At 39.0% G+C, this 21,292-nt stretch overlaps 1 protein-coding gene across 2 annotated transcripts in view; it reads right to left on the bottom strand.

Annotated features, from left to right (window-relative positions):
* RIMOC1 (RAB7A interacting MON1-CCZ1 complex subunit 1) overlaps nucleotides 1–21,292 on the bottom strand; it is a 43,874-nt gene that overhangs the window by 5,147 nt on the left and 17,435 nt on the right. The window contains exons 1-3 of one of the 2 annotated variants that reach the window (XM_040496196.1): nucleotides 12,899–13,306; nucleotides 9,164–9,270; nucleotides 1,934–2,077 (exon numbers count right to left, since the gene is read on the bottom strand). In XM_040496196.1, the coding sequence (XP_040352130.1) occupies nucleotides 1,934–2,077; nucleotides 9,164–9,270; nucleotides 12,899–12,998 (351 nt within the window). In that variant the 5' untranslated portion in view covers nucleotides 12,999–13,306. Of the gene's footprint in view, nucleotides 1–1,933; nucleotides 2,078–9,163; nucleotides 9,271–12,898; nucleotides 13,307–21,292 lie in introns of those variants that run through there. The other variant, XM_040496203.1, reaches the window with a different exon arrangement.

Genomic DNA, 21,292 nt, shown 5'->3' with positions numbered 1-21,292 from the left:
TGAGACTACATCAAAACAAAAAGCTTCTGCATAGCAAAGGAAACCATCAACAAATGAAAATGCAACCTACTGAATGGAAGATGTTTGCAAATAACATAATGATATACCTGATAAGGGGTTAATATCCAAAACATATAAAGAATCTATATAGCTTAACACCAAAAAAACCCAAATAATACAATCAAAAAGCAAACAGAGGACGTGAATAGACATTTTTCAAACGAAGATATATAGAGATGGCCAACGGACACATGAAAAGATGCTCAACGTTACTAATTATCAGGGAAATGCAAATCAAAATCACAATGAGATATTACCTTGCACCTGTCAGAATGGCTAGAATCAAAAGGACAAGAAATAATAAGTGTTGGTAAGGATGTGGAGAAAAAGGAACCCTTGTATGCTACTGGTAGGAATGTAAATTGGTGCAGCCATTGAGAAAACAGTATGAATGTTCCTCAACAATTAAAAATAGAATTACTGTATGATCAAGTAATTCCGCTACTGGGTATTTACCCAAAACAAAAAGACTAATTTAAAAAAATATATGCACTCCTACGTTTATTGCAGCATTATTTATAATAGCCAAGATATGGAAATAACCCAAATGTCCATTAATAGATAAATGGATAAAAAAGATGTGGTAAATACAAAGGGTTATTATTCAGCCATAAAAAAGAAAAGATCTTGCCATTTGTGATAACATAGATAGACCTACATGGTATCGTGCTAGGAAAAATAAATCAGACAGAGAAAGACAAATACCACGTGATTTCACTTACGTGTGAAATCTAAAAAACAAAACAAATGGATAAACAAACAAAAAGCAGAATCAGACTCATAAATACAGAGAACAAACTGATGGTTGCCAGCGGAATGGGCAAAACAGGTGAAGGAGAGAGAGTGGGATATACAGGCTCCCAGTTATGGAATGAGTAAATCACAGGGAAAATGGGTACAATGGTATTGTAATTGCCTTGGAAGATGTACCTACACTTATGAACATAGCATAACATACGAAATTGTTGAATCACTATACCATACACTTGAAACTAATGTAACATTGTATGTCAACAAGAGTTCAATAAAAAATAAGTGTTAAAAAAGGGTAACTTTTTAGAAATCTGTTACTTGAAACAAGATGACACTTGTAGTACTGTTAGAATAAAATAATGAAAAAATATATATATAAGGTTTTAATATATCAAACTTTTACTGTGTTGTATCATTTAAAACTTGGGATTATTTGTTCCCACAGTTAACATCCCCTGATAAACACATAGAGAAAAAAAAAAAATCTGGGTAAAGAGAGCCAGCAAGCAGTTAAAGATAATAAATTATTTGCTTGCAAGAATAGCCAGGGCTAGACAAAAATCTTGGAATCATCTAAATAGAGATGACAATAAAAAGCATGTGAACAGGTTGTCAAGCAGACAGAATAGAGAAAATCAGAGGATTAAGATATCCTTGGTGAGGGTGTATCTTTCCAGGATGGGAGAAAGGGCAGATGTTTGGGGAAGAACAAGAGCCAGGCTCTGAGGGCCTCAGAGGGATGGGGTGATCAATAGGAAGAAAAGCAGCAAATGCCCAGGAGGAAAAAGACTGTAAAAAGGACAAGAGATGTGTTAATTAGATCCCTCAGGACCTTCAATCTGCAGAAGTAAAGGGAGCAGAAATAGCAAATATCTGTCTTTAGAAAATGATCAGGCACCAGTAATTCCAATACAATTCCATCATGCAAATATTGTGAAACATATATGTGATACTTTAGTTGTGATGTTGGTCTGAGGTGTTAAAGTCTCATACATCCCTCCTTTAATCTTCATTTTAAACAGAGACAAAGACACATTCCAGAAGAAGAAATGACAGACTCTAAAGAGCAAAAGAGGAAGGAACAGCATTCCACCATAATTCACAGGAGTACAAAACTTACTTTTGGATGCATATTATTTTCTTTAATTAAAATTTCTGGTTCTGAAAGAAAACTGATCAGCTCTTTTACTTTCTGTGAAGAGTCCTCAGGAAAATCTTCATCTACTAGTTTGTTCTCCTCAAAATATGTCATGTCCAAAATGGCCTGCAGTAAAACAAACAAAAGTATCCATTAATGATTGAAATGTGAATAACTTACATTTTAACCTTACACATACAGATGCTTTATTAGACAATTAAATTTGAAAAGTGGGAAAAATGTCTAGCTGTACACATAGTCTCTGATGGGCTTCATAGGAAACCTCATAGGTATTTTAGTAAAATATTGAATTAATGATAATCTTGCTTCTCTCAAAAAAAGTAAATAAAGAAGACTTTAAGCTAATCGTATATGACATTAATTACGAAAAATATATTATGTTCCTTGCAATTTACACATATATACTTCTTGAACATTTTCTAAATGCCTGCTATATCAATTTAAGATTACTACCTCTAGTTTTATATATTGAATCTTCAAATAGTTTATTTGTTTCTTCAAATGCAGACCTAGCATTTGGGGAATATGTATTCTGCCACCCAATAAAGGCAGTATATAGCCAACATTATGCAATTTAAACACTAAATCCCTAGCATTCCTAAATATAAGATGCTCTGTTCAAGTACCTCAAAACTACACAACCTTTTCTCTCTTTTTTTTTAATCTACTGGACTAAGACTAAGGAAACTGAGTTCTTCCACTAATCACCCAACTAACCAAGGACAGTCAATTTTATTGGTAAAATAAAGAAACTGCTTTTCAAAGTTCCTTGCTTTGAGGATAGAATGAATTAACATATGTACAACACACAAAATATTAATTATACAGGGCTACTTAAGTGCTAAGTGTTCTTGTGTTGAAGGCCTAAGTCAGGAAGAGCAAATCATTATCCTACGGATAGTAACTTTGATTCAGAACCATAATTAGGGTCTAAGGGGGCCTGGGGAATTCAAATCTGTATCTCTAGGTCTTTCATCTTATCTTTAGAAATAAATTCAAATGTTTAGAGGGTAGAAGTTAATTAAGATGGAGGGATGGGGGAAGCTTCCTTCTTCCCTTGAACACAGCTAGATAAATATCCAGTCATTCTGAACACCCAAGAAATCAACTGACTGAAAAAATAACACTACAAGTAAAATTGTGGAGGGTAGAATCTGCAGAGAGTTGATTTGGGGGGAGATAAGAACTGAGGGTGCTCCAGAGGAGAGGGAGCCCTGCTAAAAAAAAGACTACTGCAAAGTATTATAAGGAGTGGAGTGCAACAAGTTTTAGAAGTCCACCACTACCAAGGTCGTGCCTGGCTTAGCAGTATTCCCGTGGGGAAGGAGGGTGGAGACCCTGCAGAAGACAGTGTGGTCTGAGGATTCTCTGGTTGCTGGGGGAGAAATAGATCCCCTGCTTGGAGTGCACTTGGGAGTGGAAGCAAGGCCTTCTAGGGGACAGAAGAAAGGGTGGTGCTAACGTGCTATACGATTCCCAGGCATAGGAGCAGGGACACTGACTGAGGACAGCGAGTCTTGACGCCAGTTTTCTGTTCCACTTTGCTATGAACTCAAAACCACTGTGCGGTCCTGCAAACACTTTCCTGGGACAGTTGGCAAGGGGCAACAGCTTGGCGAGACCCTCCCCCAGAGGATCAGCACAGGGCCCTACTGTACAAGTCCCTAAAATTCGGAGTTTAGAAATCAAGCCACACACCTGAGATAAAACAGCTCAGACACAGACAGCATGAAGACAGGGATTTGATGAAAGCCAGGGACACAAGAGAAGTGATTTTCTGTGAGGACTACATGAAAAGTGGCAGGCACAAGCTCCCTGCCTTGAGGATGGGAGAGCCAGGCGAAGCCATTTTGCACTCCCCCACCCCCCCTCCCCGCCGCCCATCAGTACTGAGCAACCTCAGTGAGCTAAAGAGCACCACCAAGTGGAGAGCGGGTGCTTACACTAAGCCCTGCCCCCTGCACCTTGCATATGCATCTCTACATGGGCAAGTAGTGAGAACCAGTGCAACAAACATACTGGGTCACAAATCAGCCCTCAACAAACACAAAAAGATCTAGATCATTCCATGCATATTTTCAAACCACAAAGCTATGAAACCTGAAGTCAACCACAAGAAAATATTTGGAAAGACCATAGATACATGGAGGTTAAAGAACATCCTACTGAAGAATGAATGGGTAAATCAGAAAATTAAAGAAGAAATAAAGAAGTACATGGAAGCAAATGAAAATATAAACATGACAGTCCAAAACCTTTGGGACGCAGCAAAGGCAGTCCTAAGAGGGAAGTATATTCAATACAGGCCTATCTCAAGAAGCAAGAAAAGTCTCAAAGACACAACCTAACCTTACATGTAAAGAAGCTAAAAAAGAACAGAAAATAAAGCCTAAAGCCAGCAGAAGAAGGGAAATAATAAAGACTAGAGCAGAAATAAATGAAGTAGAAACAAACAAACAAAACCCAGCAGAACAGATCAACGAAACTAAGAGCTGATTCTTTGAATGTATTAATAAAATTGATAACCCCCTAGCCAGACTTATCAAAAAGAAAAGAGAAAGAACCTAGATAAATAAAATCAGGAATGAAAGAGGAGAGATCATAACCAACACCACAGAAATACAAATAACCGTAAGAGAGTATTAGGAAAAATTATGTGAATCAACTCGGTAATCTGGAAGAAATGGACACATTCCTAGAAACATAAAAACTACCAAAACTGAAACAGGAAGAAATAGAAAATTTGAACAAACCCATAACCAGCAAAGAAATTGATCAGTAATAAAAAATCTCCTGGGGCACATGGATTGCTCAGTTGTTTAAGCATCGGACTCTTGATTTCAGCTCTGTCATGATCTCATGGTTTGTGGGTTCAAGCCCCACGCTGACAGAGCGGATCCTATGTGAGATTCTGTCTGTCCATCCCCTGCTAGCTCTCTCTCTCAAAATAAATAAATAAACTTAAAAAAAAAAATAATCTCCCAACAGGGGCGCTGGGTGGCTCAGTCTGTTGAGCGTCCAACTCTTGATTTCACCTCAGGTCATGATCCCAGGGTTGTGGGATTGAGCCCCATGTCGGACTCCACACTGAACATCATGAACATCAAGCTTGCTTAAGATTCTCCCTCTCTCTCTCTCTCTCTCCCCCCCCACCCTGCCCGTGTCAACCATCCATGCTCTCGAAAGGAAGGAAGGAAGGAAGGAAGGAAGGAAGGAAGGAAGGAAGGAAAGAAGGAAGGATCTCCCAATAAAAGTACAGGGCCAGATGGCTTCCCAGAGGAATTGTACCAGATATTTAAAGAGTTACTACCTATTCTTCTTAACCTGTTCCAACAACTAGCAATGGAAGGAAAAGTTCCAAACTCCTTCTATGCAGCTAGCATTACCTTGACTCCAAAGCCAGACAAAGACCCAATAAAAAGGAAAATTACAGGTCAATATCCCTGATAAGCATGGATGCAAAAATTCTCAATAAGATACTAGCAAATAGAATTCAACAGTACATGAAAAGAATTATTCACCACAATAAAGTGGGATTTATTCCTGGGCTACAGAGCTTGTTTGGTATCCGCAAATCATTCAATATGATACGCCACATTAATAAAAGAAAGGATAAAAACTGTATGATCCCTCTTAATAGATGCAGAAAAGCATTTGACAAAATACAGCATCCATTCTTGATAAAAACCCTCAACAAGTAGGAATAAATGGAACATACCTCAACATCATAAAGGCCATATACAAAAGACTCACAGCTAATATCATCCTCAAATGGGGGAAAACTGAGAGCTTTTCCTGTATGGTCAGGAACAAGACAGATGCCCACTGTCACCATTACTATTTGTCATAATACTGGAAGTCTTAGCCTCAGCAATCAGACAACAAAAAGAAATAAAAGGCATCCAAATCGGCAAGGAAGAAGTCAAACTTTCACTATTTACAGACAGCATGTTACTCTATGTAGAAAACCCAAAGATTCCACCAAAATATTGCTAGAATACATGAATTCAGCAAAGTCTCAGGATATAAAGTCAATGTACAGAAATCTGTTGCATTTCTATATACCAATAATGAAGCAGCAGAAAGAAAAGTCAAGGAATCAATCCCATTTACAAATGCACCAAAAATCGTAAGATACCTAGGAACAAACCTAACCAGTAAAACCGTGTAACAGTAAAACCGTGTAACACTTACGAAGGAAATTGAAGAGGACCCTCCCCCCCCACTGCAAAAAGGAAAATATTCCATGTTCATGGATTGGAAGAACACTGTTAAAATGTCCATACTACCCAAAGCAATGTACACATTTAATGCAATCTCTATCAAAATACCATTAGCATTTTTCACAGAGCTAGAACAATCCTAAAATTTGTATGGAACGACAAAAGACTCCAAATGGCCAAAGCAATCATAAAAAAGAAAAGCAAAGCTGGAAGCATCATAGTTCCGGACTTTAAGCTATATTACAAAACTGTAGTCATCAAGACAGTATGGTACTGGCACAAAAACAGACACACAGATCAATGGAACAGAACAGAAAGTCCAGAAATGGATCTATAACTACATGGTCAAGTAATCCTCAACAAAGAAGGAAAGAATACCTGATGGAAAAAAGGCAGACTCTTCAACAAAAATGTTGGGAAAACTGGACAGCAACATGTAGAAAATTGAATTTGCACTCCTTTCTGAGACCATATGCAAAAATTCAAATTTATAAAAGACCTAAATATGAGAGAGGAAACCATCAAAATTCTAGAGGAGAACACAGGCAGCAACCTCTCTGACCTAGGCTGGAGCAATTTCTTACCAGACACATCACTGAGGGCAACGAAAACAAGACAAAATAAATTAGTAGTTCATTAAGATAAAAAGCTTCTGCACAGGAAAGGAAATAGTCAACAAAACTAAAAGGCAGCCTATATAACAGGAGAAGATATTTGCAAATGGCATATCTGATAACAGGTTAGTACTCACAATATATAAAGAACTTATCAAACTCAACACCCAAAAAACAAATAATCCAGTGAAGAAATGGGCAAAAGACATGAACATATTTTCACAGAAGACATACAGATGGCTAACAGACACATGAAAAGATGCTCTTCATCACTCATCATTAGGGAAATATCAATCAAAATCATGATAAGATACCAAATTAATAATACAAGAAACAACAGGTATTGGCAGGGATACGGAGAAAGGGGAACGCTCTTACCCTGTTGGTAGGAATGCAAACTGGTGTAGCCACTCTGGAAAACAGTTCGGAGGTCCCTCAAAAAATTAAAGCTAGAACTACCCCACGATCCAGCAATTGCACTACTAGGTATTTACCCAAAGGATACAAAAATATAGAATCAAAGAGGCACATGCTCCCCAATATTTATAGCAGCATTATCAACTATACCCAAAGTATGGAAAGAGCCCAAATGTCCATCAACTGAGAATGGATAAAGAAGATGTGGTGTGTGTCTGTGTGTGTGTGTGTGTGTACACGTGTGTGTACATGGAATATTACTCGGTGATCAAAAAGAATGAAATCTTGCTATTTGCAACAACATGGATGGAACTAAAGTATATTATGCTAAGCAAAATAGGTCAGCCAGAGAAAGAATAACACCATATGATTTTACTCATATGTGGAATTAAGAAACAAAAGAGATGAACATAGGGGAGGTGGGGAAACACCGAAAACAGAAAGGGTAACAACGCACAGGAGGCTGTGAAAGAGAACAAACAGGGTTGATGGAGGGAGATGAGTGGGGGATGGGCTAGATGGGTGATGGGTATTCAGGAGGTCACTTGTTATGATGAGTACTGGGTGTTGTAAGGGATGAATCACTGAATTCTACTCCTGAAACCAGTTATTACACTGTATGTGAAGTAACTAGAATTTAAATAAAAATCTGAAGAGAAAAAAAATGTTTACAACTCTCTCACTGAAAGAAATGAAACAAGCAGGGAGTCTTCCAAAGGGAAAGAAAGCCAGGCAGAGCTCTGCCAAGTAACAGCAGCCCTTTGCGTTTTATGAGTAGTTGTTATAGGTTCAGTCAACCATGATATCTGAAGGCGGAAACCAGCTTTATGTACCTCCCAATAAGAAGTAGAGTGCCAGGCCCCTAAATGCTATACATGTGTACTTTGAAAGCTTAACTATGTTTACTCTACGCTTCATAACCACTTCGTCTTCATTATCAAGTAAAGCATATAAGGCACTCTGTCAACCATAAAGTGCTATAAGAACGTTAGTTACTATAATGAAATTATGTTTCTTAATGTCAACTTGCCTCAGCAGTGTTTGAGAAAACCAAACTAGGTCTTCCCCATACAGAGACCTGAATTTGAAAGGAAAGTAAAAAAAAAAAAAAAAAAAAGCAGCAGGGGGGAGACTGGGGTGCAGAAAAATTTTTTACAGTTGCATGACAATAGCAGGAGAGTCATGTGGAGGATCCCAAAAAAAGATGAATTTCAGGGAAAAAAAATAATCAGGGACCTTACAGAGACCTTTATTCCCTCTGAATAACTTTCAAAAGCTTGGAAATTGCATGTACTAGTGTTTTGCTCAATGAAATATAAAGGGAAGCAATTCTGCTATCTACAAGATTTTTTTCCTTAACAATACATTAAATAATAAATCTTCTTTCTATAGTTTCAAAGTTTCAAGTCTATATGTTTTATACATAAAGGGGTTTTTCTGACCAAAATTAAACACTTTATTTTTTTTTTTTAGGTTTATTTAATTTTGAGAGTGAGGGCGAGCAAGCATAAGCATGCGAGTGGGGGTGGGGCAGATAAAGAGGGACAGAGAGAGAATCCAAGGCAGGCTCCCCACTGTCAGCATAGAGCCCCATGTGGGGCTCAATCCCACAAAATGTGAGATCGTGACCTGAGCTGAAACCAAGAATTGTACCCTTAACCAACTAAGCCACCCAGGTGCCCTAACACTTTTTTTTTTTTTTTTTTAAGATTTTATTTTTAAGCAATCTGTACACCCAATGTGGGGCTCAAACTTACAACTTCAAGATTAGGGGTTGCATGCTCTACCAACTGAGCCAGCCAGGTGCCCCCAAAATCAAACACTTTAAATAGAGAATAAATTGGTTTCACTACACCTAAACTTTGGGGTCAGAGTCAATCATCTTATATAGGCAATCTGTCCCCATATCATATCAGAAACCATATCTGTTTCAGTACCTGTGTGTAAAGTTCTAGAAGATTTGATGGGTTTGAACATTCTTTGTCTTCTCCACACAGAAGTTTCAATTTTTCTAGAGCTGCAGAAGCCCGAATTAAAAAGTGATCTGTAAGAGACAAAAACATGAATTTCATATAGTTTCAAGGTGTTCTTTAAACAAAAAAAAATGGTGTATCTGAAATCATATTATGTTACAGCATGAAGACGCAGCATGGTAGTAATATCTTATGTAAACAATGAAGTACATCATAATGCCTAATCCTACTTAAATTCATCACAGTAATTTATTCTCAATAGCTAGACTGAACTTCTCCAGGTTCAGTTGCCATTTCTTAAATGCAATTTGTATGTTCATTTTCATAGTGCTGCTTTTATGATGTTGACATACTCAAAATATTTAAATAATAAATTGAAAACTTGTATTCGAATAGTACAAACAATATACATAAATCTACAGAAAGGGCTTCCACTAAAAACTTATAATTTCATAAATGTATTTCCTAAAAGAACATGACTGATTAAATCAAGTGCGCCAAAAATGTAAGCTCTGAGCAATTTTAACTTTATCCTGTTTATGTATTTATGTATGTAAATAGCTGTTATAATCAAAATTACATAATCTAAAAAATTACATAATCCATCTGCATATTTTATTCCTTTAAAAACCTGTAAGTGGAACAAATTACCTAATTCTTTCAAAGAAAGTATTCTAATATGCCCTCTAAAAACAATTCACCCTCTCTCCCCTCTACATTGTCTAATTTCTTTTTTTTTAATTTTTTTTAAGTTTCCTTATTTATTTTGAGAGAGAGGGATAGCGCAAGTGGGGGAGAGGCAGAGAGAGGGAGACAGAGAATCCCAAGCAGGCTCCACACTGTCAGCTTGGAGCCCAATGAGGGGCTCGAACTCAAACCATGAGATTATGACCCGAGCAGAAACCAAGAGTCGGATGCTTAACCAACTGAGCCACCCAGGCGCCCCTATGTTGTCTAATTTCTTCCCTGTCTCCAGTATCATATTCCCTTTGTTTTCATGGTTTCACTTTTTTCTTATAGATTTTTCCTCCCTAACCTGCCTAGTGTCCATACCAAGGTGCTATTTATCTACCCTTCTGCACCATCTCATGTAGTCAAATTTAGACATGCCTACCATCAAGACTTCAAAGTCCCTGAATTTGCCCTTTCTGTGCTTCCCTTCAGAAATATGTATCCTTTCCAACACTAGCCGACAGACAGAAAATGTGGAACTTACTGCAGGCCCATCTGATCCAGCTTTAGCACTTATACAAATAGTAAGTTGTTTAGTATTGGAGTGAAAGCAACACCAGCTTCATTATGTCTGTTGGCAACCATACGATGACCTTAAGTTTTTCCAAGTGAGGACTAGCCTGTATCTAAACCAGATTCTGATTGATTTAAGATCCACTATTTTTTTGCTTTGAAAGCTACTTCTTTAGCACTGCTTTCCAATCTCTCAGCCCAGAAGTAGCATCTCCCAACCTGGGGGGAAAAAAAATTCCACTGTGAATGGAACATGGCACTCTATATGTGCTTTAGAAACTGAGTTGACATTTTCTTCTTAATTTGCAAGATTATTTTAAATGTAAAGACTTGTACTGAATTCACTAAACCATTGCTGAAGGAGTATCTCACATGAATTCCTGAGTACAGGGGAGAGGGGATAATGGCTCACATTTTAGCAAACTTTTATAAAATATAACATCTTTACTAGAACCATTCAAAGTGACAACTGTCAAGGCAAAGACAAGTGACTCTTACATAACCTCTGGAAAAAGTCCCTCTCATGGCATATTTCTATATACTGAACATATTGTGCTTGTACAATGAGAAATAAAGAACAAAAATTGACCAGAAATAAAAAGGAGAGCAATCTTAGAATAATGTCTAGTTGCATCTCATCTCATTTGAAGTAGAAAACAGAAAACTATCAATTCCTATAATGTAATACAAATATGTAGCTGTTACAGGAAAGGACACATTTTGAGTGAATATTATTTTTGTTGTGTGGAAAAGAATGCCAAGTTCAGTTCAAACATCTGCAACCATGTTTTAATTTAACTTCATAAAATAAGAAAATGTTGCCATTAATACTCATTAATAGCTCATAACGAAGATCACTATTATTTTACTTTTAGTAAACCTTCACAACTTTAAAGTCTCCCAAAAAGGGGTGCCTGGCTATTTGTTGGGTGGAGCATATGACTCTTTATCTTGGGATTGTAAATTTGAGCTCCATGCTGGGTGCAGAGATTACTTAAAACTAAAATCTTTAAAAATTAAAAAATCAAATAATGTCTCTCAACAAGGACATACATCACTTTACTTTTTAAATTTTTTTGATGTTTATTTATTTTTGAGAGAGAGAGTGACCAGGGGAGGGAGCAGAGAGAGAAAGGGAGACAAAGGATCTGAAGCGGGCCCCTTGCTGAGAGTGGAGAGCCCAATGGAGTCTGGAAGCCACCAACCATGAGATCATGACCTGAGCCAAGGTAGGATGATTAACCAGCTGAGCCACTTCTGTGCCCCACCACTTTACTTTTACTTCCACCCCTTATTCTAGTCTGGAGTAAAGAACTCTTCCATGGAAAAATGAGAATGACTTTTGGGCTCAGTGATAAGTGAATAAAAAACATTCTTTGATCTCTTTAGTCTGGTTTAAGTGGAGCTGGTGTGGGATGAAGATCACTGTATAGCTTATTTAGAGGTAATCTGGATACACTTCCAGGTAACAGCCACTACGGTGGATAAACTATTCATGTGAATCCTGGGATTCACTTACCACAAACCAAAAAAGAAGTCAGCTTCAGGGTGGTCTGTGGATTTTGAAAAACATACTCTAAGAAAAGATAATCAAGCAAATAATCTTTATTGAACTTGAGCCATTTCATTGTGGACCCTATTCAATAAATTCACCAACAATCAATAATCTGGCAAAATGTTCCACTACTATTTTCCTATAAGTCTGATGACAATGAGTCAGACCACCAGAATTTAAAAGCCTATCTGTATTACTAAATGCTCAAAACTCAAAAATAAAATAATGTAGAACCTATAGGGAGCTGAGATGTAATAAGACAAACTTAAAAGTCGCAGTAATTCTCTAAGCCAGTCTTTCCTAAGGAAAACACTTGGACCTTTCCAAACAAGTGTTCTAACACTAACAGAGCCGTGGTGAGAACTGAGGCGATGTATAGAAAAGAATCGTCCAAACTATACGAATGCAAAGCTCTTCTGTATTGTTTACAGTTGGATTTAGAATCCAAAACAGAATACGAGAATTTATAAGGCAGCAATTAAAAAGTTTAACTGTTACACATGCCTAGCTATCTTTACTGCACCCCAATCATTACTTATCAGCGTACTATCAGTCAGCTTTAACTACTCATTTAAACTTTTGTACTTTTATCCAGATTCTACTCTTTTCCCAATCGCTATAGGCATAAAGACGAGCAGCACTGATTTGACTGACATGTAAGCGGTTTTCATGGGTTATGAAAAACGCAGTGTAGACGCAAATGCCTTGGCTTAAGGCAACGTGAGTTTCTGGAGGTGGACAATCGACGGTGCAGCGAGGGTCACAAGTGCAACACCTTCGGTAGCTCTGGCCTGGGATCTACACCGAGCACAGGCCGCAGCCTCCAGCCCGTACCGCGGTCGAGTGCCAGCTATGAACTACGGCCAGCCCGCCCGCCCCACTCTCCTCCGCTCCCTCACCATCTTCGCCGGCGGCTTCGCTAAGCTGCTGTATGTGAGCCTGAGCCAGGTCCCCGAGCTCTTCCACTCGCCTTACCACACTGGAACCTGCGGCCGCCATGGCCACGACGGGCGGGCGCGCCCCAGCCACGTGACTTTGCCGGGCCGCGGTCACCTGATTCCCCGGCTTGGGCGGGGCGTAAGGGCGGAGCTCACCCGGTTGGTGGGAGGGAACCCCAGCTCGGCAACAGGGCCGGTCCAGGCCCGTAAAGGTTGCTGCGGTTTATATTTTTTTCGTCTCCGGTTACTTCCTCTCCTTCCCACAATCCTGAGCTGTAGGGATACTTTAGGGGCTGGCATGACATCAGGGCACGCCTCTCTCCCGCCCCCTCCTCTAAACCAATCGGGAGCGGCCCACACCCTCAGGTTGGTCCAATAGGAAGCCAGCTTTCTCTGAGGGGGCGCCGGGAGGAGAGCGTGGCAGCGACTGGCTGGTGGTGGTTGACTGGCTTTGCTCTTGTGTTTCTGGCCCCTGTCCGATTTTGGTCTTCGTAGAGAGACCGTTGCCTAAAATCAAATGACCATAATCTCCTAGTCAGAAATGGTAAAGCCTGACAGCCCCCTTGTAGCACATCTAAGTCTTTGAGAGGAGAGGTTATTGTGCATCGGGGAGGGGAGCTCCCAGCGCTAGTGTGTGTTTCTAGTCTAGGTGTTGGAGTGTCGCTTTTCCAAATCTTAATTTTAGCTCCTGAGTTTGTTTTATTTCTTTCTGATCTGCTTTGGCTAGCCCGTATTAATGTACCTTAACCATCTCGCGTCCAGTGGTGCCAAAATTTTGCATTTACAAGAAGTTCTATTGCCATACACCTCAATACCCTCAAAGTGCTCATAGTGTGTGAAGTTCACCCTCATGTGTGAGTTTCAAAGTACTTCGTCAACAAGTCTAATTTCTACTTTGCATTCCCTATATTCTTACCTCTTATCAAATCTTAACTCAAGTTTTTTTCAGTTTGACACAGCACATCTTGAATGATCTCCATCCTATCTTACTTTTTATGAAAGATAGTTTTATATCTAATAGGAAACATTAAAAATAGGGAAATAGTGTGTTGTAATTTATAAGCAATGGACCACAAAGGCTTCCCAGCTGACCTTTATGACAACAGTTTCTTCCTCCAAGTCACCCTAAATATAGAGGACAGACAGGAATCACGTATTAATTTTGTTTCCTCAGTGCCTTCTATAGTGCCTGGCACATTATAAGTATTCAGAAAGTGCTTATTAGTTAAACAAAAATCCCACGTTATCTTCTCATTATATTACTTTCTAATCAGGAAGCTAAAGGCCAGGAAGTCTAAAGAATCAAAATTCTAAGGGCACCTTGGTGGCTCAGTTGGTTAAGTGTCCAACTCTTGATTTTGGCTCAGGTCATGATCTCACGGGTCATGAGTCTGAGTTCAAGCCCCACTTTGGGTTTTGTGCTGACAGTGTGGAGCCTGCTTGGGATTCTCTGTTCCTCTCTCTGCACCTCTCATGCTTACACACATGTGAACTCTCTCTCTCTCTCTCAAAATAAATAAGCTTTGAAAAAAAAATTGAAACTCTAATAAGCATTTCACACCTCAAAAAAGCCAAACCTTACTCAGTGTATATTTTAAATAAAATTTACAATTTCAGTAATTCATTAAACAACCATGGACTTTCAGTAGGAAGCATAGTTGAAACTGGAAATTATTTGCTCAACTGATAGGCATGTGTGCATGTCTTCAGAGAGATTTGGAAGGGATTTGAGAGCACATAGTACAACCCTTCATATCCAGATGAAGAAACTGGACAGAATTTGTCTATGAACTGCTCCAAACCCTAGAGTACATGATTCTGTGATTTGTCCAAGACTATACCAAGGTAAGCACCTGAAGAAGACTGTCTCATGGTAAACAGAGACAGCCAGCCCTCACCAAGAAAGGCACTGAAGAAAGTGCTTAAAGCCAGAGAAACCCTGCCTTAAAAAAAATGTAATTTTCTCCAATTTTACAGTTTGTTATTTTTACTTTAAAAACTCACATAAATATAATAAAAATATAATGCTAGATTTAAAAAACTTTTCAGAGAAATTAGTAAGTCATCATGAATCTCCCAAAAAATATCTTCTAAAATAAATAATTGATCTATTTGTACCATTGTCCTCATCACTGATATATAATTGGATAAAATCCAATTAACTGAGAAGAAATAAATTAAATTAAATTTACAAGCAGGAAGACCTTGTGCTTTCTGCAATGTCTCTCTAGTTCCCTCTATTGACAATATTTAACATTGTATCAGTTTACAAAAAAAAAACATTTAAAGGGCCCATATATTTTTCATAAAAATGGCAAAAAGCATAAATTTAGAGCTAAGGAGCAATAAATCTATAACCAGCACAGTGGAGAAGAATATATCTGGCACAGTGAATAGCACATGCAATGACTCTGACTTTGGAAAATGCTTGACAGCTTGGAGGAATGGAAGGAGGCCAAAGGTTCCTAGTATGGGGGGGGGGAGTGAAACAAGGTGAGGATTAATAGCACAGGTGGAGGTTATCTCTTGAAGTGGATGCCTCACTCACAACCATGGAAATGAACTCCAAAACCTGGAGTAAGCTCCCACTGGCCATGTCTATATTAACTGACCTTGTCTTCTGGCCATGACCAAATTATTTATTCAATTATGTAATCATTAATTCAATGTTTAATGAACACCTACTGGATGCCAGGCATAGGTGTATGGTAATAAATAAGACAGAGTAGCCTTTGTGGAGATAGATCAAATTGGGGATAATAGATAGATCCAGGGGTAAAAATTTAACAGAAGCCAAGCCAATCAAATTCTTTCCCCTGGTAATTTGAAATACTGAAGAGAGAAGCACAGAGACAAGACTAATCATATTAATGTCAGCAGTCCAGAGAGAATTCTGCTGCTGTGGAGTTTCCTGGGGAAGGACTTGGTTTATCTCCCTAAGTCTTGGTTGCTCAACGTTTCCTCGATAGTTTCCAGCATCTTTATCCTGAAACTAATTAGTGCCAGTTCCTGTTGTCTGAAATCAAAAAACAATAATACAGAATGGGTATAGGTTGGTAGGGGCATGTCAGACAGGGCTTCTGGTACCACGTTAAAGATTGTAGACTTTATCTTACGTGGGACAAGAAGCTATTGAAGCTTGCTTACAAGCAAGGAAGCGATATGATCAGATTGTATTTTAAGGACCTTACTCTGGTTGCTGTGAAGAGAATGGAATGACAGAGTGTGAAAGAGAAGTGGGTAGTTCACCTGGGAGACCATTTCGTTCTCTGGATGAGAAATAAAGTAATTCATACTAGAATAGGGACAGTGGAAATGGAAAGCAGTGATTCAATTGGATACACTATAGTAGTAGAATCAGTAGGATTTGGGGAAGGGATTGGACATGAGAGGTGCAGGGGAAAGATATCAAGGATGGGTCCAGGTTTTTGCCAAGAGCTACTTGGCCAAGGGCAGTGACATTTACTGATTCAGATGAATCTGAAGGAGGAGCAGATCGGTGAAGGAGAGCAAGAATTGAGTCTTGATTTCTAGAGGTCTTTATGCAAACCCAAGCTGAATAAAACTTTTATCTAATGTAACTGTTTACATTCATCTAACTGGCAATCCAATTTTTTCCTTTTAATTTTTATTTAGTTGTGTTTTTTTTTTATTTGAGAGAGAGAAGAGAGACACAGCGTAGGGGAGAGGAGGGGGGGAGGGGGAGAGGAGGGGGAGGAGGGGGGAGAGAGAGAGAGAGAGAGAGAGAGAGAGAGAGAGAGAGAGAGAGAGAGAGAATCATAATCAGGCTCTATGTTGCAGGGAGTATGGCCAGAGTCGCAAAAGATGAGTCTGCAAACAAAGTGCAGTTAAGTGAAGGTACTCACACTCAGTGGGAATGAGGCCCCAACTCCAGAATGAAGCCTCTCTTTATTAGGATAATTGCTAAAGACTAAGTGCATAAAGTCAACTAAGCAAGTGAAGTAATCAACTTAATGATTTTGCTTTTCAAGGTTGAATTTTGGGATAATTGTTTTTTATGATACTAGGAAGGGCCAGGTGTGAAGGAGTATCTGGCCCTGGACAATGTTAATGGCTCAAGGCGTTCCTTAGTAGCCACAGCTGTGTTCAGCTATGTAACCATGTCCTAAGGCCTTGCACCTTCTCCAGCCTTTCCCTTTCGAAGTCTTTTCCTTTGATGCTTCTCTCACTGCATCTACCATAGCTCCACACTGAGCTGTTTAAAAAAAAAAAATTGAAGGGGCACCTGGGTAGCTCAGATGGTTGAACGTCCAACTCTTGATTTTGGCTCAGGTCATGATCTCATGGTTTGTGAGTTTGAGCCCTGCACTGGGCTCTGCGCTGACAGTGCAAAGCCTGCTTGGGATTCTCTCTCTCTCTCTCTCTCTCTCTCTCTGCCCATCTCCTACTCACACACACACACACACACACACACACTCTCTGTCTTAAATAAATAAACATTTAAAAAATATATACTTATTTAGTAATCTCTAACCCAACATGGGGCTTGAATTCTTAACCCCAGGATCAAGAGTCACATGCTCAACTGACTGAGCCAGCCGGGAGCCCCTCGCAATTCAGTCTTGAGTTTTACATCTGTCGAGAAAGACAAAAAAAAAAGGGGGGGAGAGAAAATTCCCCTATAGGTATAATGTTAACTAAGCTGCTCTATGTGAAAGAACTTAGGACATGATAATTAGAGACATCCTGAATAAGAACTTTATATAGTTTAAGCTCTAGAATAAATGGTCCTGAAACAGAATGGAATGTTCTGTCATTAAATGTTGCATCATTTGGGTTTTAGGTCTCATTTTATCTTACAAGAAATTACTTATCCTCCTCCACTCCCCAAGGTAATTAATCATTTTCTATATTTCACGGGCAGCCTGTTTTACTATTTCCTTTAGTATCTTTAATGATATTCATATTACTTGAAAAATGTATCTGCCAGATAAACTAATGCTAATAAGTATGCGCTACTGCTGCAATGTCACGTAATTTCCAAGTTCTATGTTTTTTTTCAGGGACATGACATTTAATTTTTTTTTTCAACGTTTATTTATTTTTGGGACAGAGAGAGACAGAGCATGAACGGGGGAGGGGCAGAGAGAGAGGGAGACACAGAATCGGAAACAGGCTCCAGGCTCCGAGCCATCAGCCCAGAGCCTGACGCAGGGCTCGAACTCACGGACCGCAAGATCGTGACCTGGCTGAAGTCGGACGCTTAACCGACTGCGCCACCCAGGCGCCCCAAGGGACATGACATTTAAAGATAAAGTATATTATTAGAAGTTCACTGGAATCTTGATACTCTTAATACTCCTAAAACAAAGTAATAGAACACATTGAAACTTTACAAATAATTGCTATTCAACTTGCAAAGAATCTATTAAAAACTATACTTGATTTATATTACTAGTTTTTAATCCCTAATAATTAAACGTGTTTAAACCATACCCACACGAAACATGGATTTCAACTGACAAATCAGCCACACTAGCTTCTTAATATCCTAAAGTATTTACCTTAAGGAAAAGCGTTATATTAGGTAGAATAATCTTGACTACAGTTCTCAGAAAACTCAATTACAACCTAAACAATAAGGAAATAATATGGTTTGGAAAATCCCAGAGGTAGGACAGGCTTCAGTGCTGACTTCAACCAACAGCCTAGCTCCATTTCTCTGCAAGTCTCCTGGCTCTGCCGTTTTTTGTGTGCTGGCTTTATCCTCAGCCTGACCTCAAAAAGGCCGCAGCCCTTGTAGGCCTCATATCTAAGGAAACTACTGTCAAAGGAAGTCAAAGGAAGACAGAGGCAGCTGCTGCTAGAAGCTTTCACAGAATTATAAAAAGAAGAACTTCCCCAGAATTCAAATCAAACATTTCCTCCTATTTCATTGGTCCAATCTGGTCACATGTCTGGTCTAGAACCAACTGCAAACACAAGATTAAAATTACTCTTATACTGACTAGGTCTGTATCAGTCAGGGTTCTCCAGAGAAACTGAACCAATGAGGGAAAGGGTAATCTATATCTACATCTACATATCTACCACAAAGATAATCTCTTTAAAGTCAACTGATTAGATGCTAATCACACCTACAAAATATTTTACCGCAGGGCACCTGGGTGGATCTGGCAGTTAAGAAGCTTCCAACTTTTGATATCTGCTCGGGTCATCATCTTGTTTGAGGTCATGATCTCACAGTTCAGGAGTTTGAGGCCTGAATCGGCTCTGTCCTGACAGCGTGGAGCCTGCTTCGGATCCTCTCCCTCCCTCTCTCTGCCCTCCCCTCTCTCTCCCCCTCTGTCTCTCTCTGTCTCTCTCAAAATAAATAAATAAACATTTGGGGGGAAAAATACTTCACAGCAACACCTAGATTACTACCTGATTAGGTAACTGAATACTCTAGCTTACCTAGTTTGACACATAAAACTATCACAAGTTCTATTTCTGAACTTGTGAGGAGTGTGTTGAAGAAGGGTAGAAATGCAAACCTGTACAAAATTGGGATTCTATGAGGAGAAAAAGGAGTGAATGTCAACCAGGCAAGCAAAAACATCCACTAGTGGCATGGATCATAAATAAGTCCCATTACCTCTGTGATCTCTTTGGGAATGCCAAAAATGGTGACTTATATTTATAATGATGAGAATTTTCTCATGTCGAAATTGTGACCATCCTAGAGAGTCGAGTTTGGTAAGTGAGTTTATAGGCAGTGTAATGTTTGGAGAGGAAGACACACATTACAGAGAGTTTTTTTTCAATTAGACATTGCATTAATGAATTAGAATTAGATTAATCGTGAGTTATAAACAAAACCACGAAGCTTAAGATAGATGCTCATTTTTCTCTCAGATTCAAGAAGTCTGGGAATGTTTAGTCCAGAGTTGTAGAAGGACTTCATGGTGTCAGGGTGCAAGATTTCTTCCATCTTATTGCTCTGTCACAAGTGTTTACTTTCTAAGGTTTCCTCTTGATCTGAGGTGGTTTGTGGAAGTCTACCCTTTGTAATCATATTCCAGCCAACAGAAAGGAATAAAGGCAGATCGTGTTCCTTCCTTTAAAGGGCATCTCTTGGAAGCTGCACTGCCCATTTCCACTTACATCCTACTAGCCAGAACTTAGTCATATGGCCATACCAGACTAGAAGAAACTAGAAAATGTAGGCTTTGTTCCCAGCAGCCCATATGGCTTCTAGGGTAACCAGTGAGACTAGATTTTTATGAGACACAGGATTTTCAATGCTGAACAGTTGGTTGCCATAGTTCTATTACTCTGGAAGGAAAGGAGAATGGATATTTTCCAACACTGGGACCACAATCAACTAGGGCTTTTTTGGTTGTAACCAATAAGAAATTAGACCTAAAATAATGGCATAAGCTAATATATATTATATATATATATAATATATATACATATATATAATTTATAAATATAAATATATATAATTTATAAATACGTGTGTGTGTATATATATATATATATATATATATATATATATATATATTGACTGGTGTAACTGAAAAACAGAGGCCAAAATAAAATCATTAGAACCAGGTCTCTCACGAACTGCCTATCCCCCTTGTCTCTCTGTTGGCTCCATTCTCAAACAGCTGGTACCAAAGGCTGGCAGCAACATTGGGTTCCCAACCTCACATTAGAAACCCATCAAAAAGAAGAGCAGTATCTTCTCTTAAAAACCAGAACCAAATCTAAGAGCCTGGTCCTCACGCGCCTGAATTTGATCAGGTGTTAATCCTTGAGCCCATTACTCTCCCCAGGGCATGACTGTCCCTTGGAGCAGGTGGGTCCACTCACTGCCCTCCCCTCCCCCAAACTATGAGACCTGAAAACAGAGAAAGGGAGTTTTATTTTAGAAACTGTCAGTACTAGGAAAAGAGTGGCTGGAGGCTGCCAAGTAGCAAAAATGCAAATGTACACTACAGACAGCCATGCCCACAATGGCTGAAAAGCAGAGAGATTCAGACCACTGCTAGAAAGAAAATCTTGCCCTTTCACAAGCAACGCATGCACAGGAAGTCTAGATGATGCCATAAAACGGTCTTAAACAACCTCTTCTGTCTGGCTTTTGTAAGGGTTAAATTGTACTATAGGGCTAATGCTTAGCTTGAAAGATAACAACTTTGTTCTGACACTAAAGGTCAAAAGATAACAGCCTTGCTTTTACTCTTGTAAATCATACTTCATACTCTTGTGAATTAGGCTTTACCAATGAAGGAAACAAAAGCTCAAAAAAGAGCATCAGAGACAAGGTCAAGGAGATCCACTGGTTGCAACTTAGCGGCAGAAAGTCTAAAATAATCACCTCATTCGATAACTGTTTCTGACTCA

This window comes from Herpailurus yagouaroundi, unplaced genomic scaffold (genome assembly GCF_014898765.1).
Source record: "Herpailurus yagouaroundi ecotype Mexico unplaced genomic scaffold, PumYag 29, whole genome shotgun sequence".
Lineage (NCBI taxonomy): Eukaryota > Metazoa > Chordata > Mammalia > Carnivora > Felidae > Herpailurus > Herpailurus yagouaroundi.
This window is presented reverse-complemented; position numbering and strand designations above follow the sequence as displayed.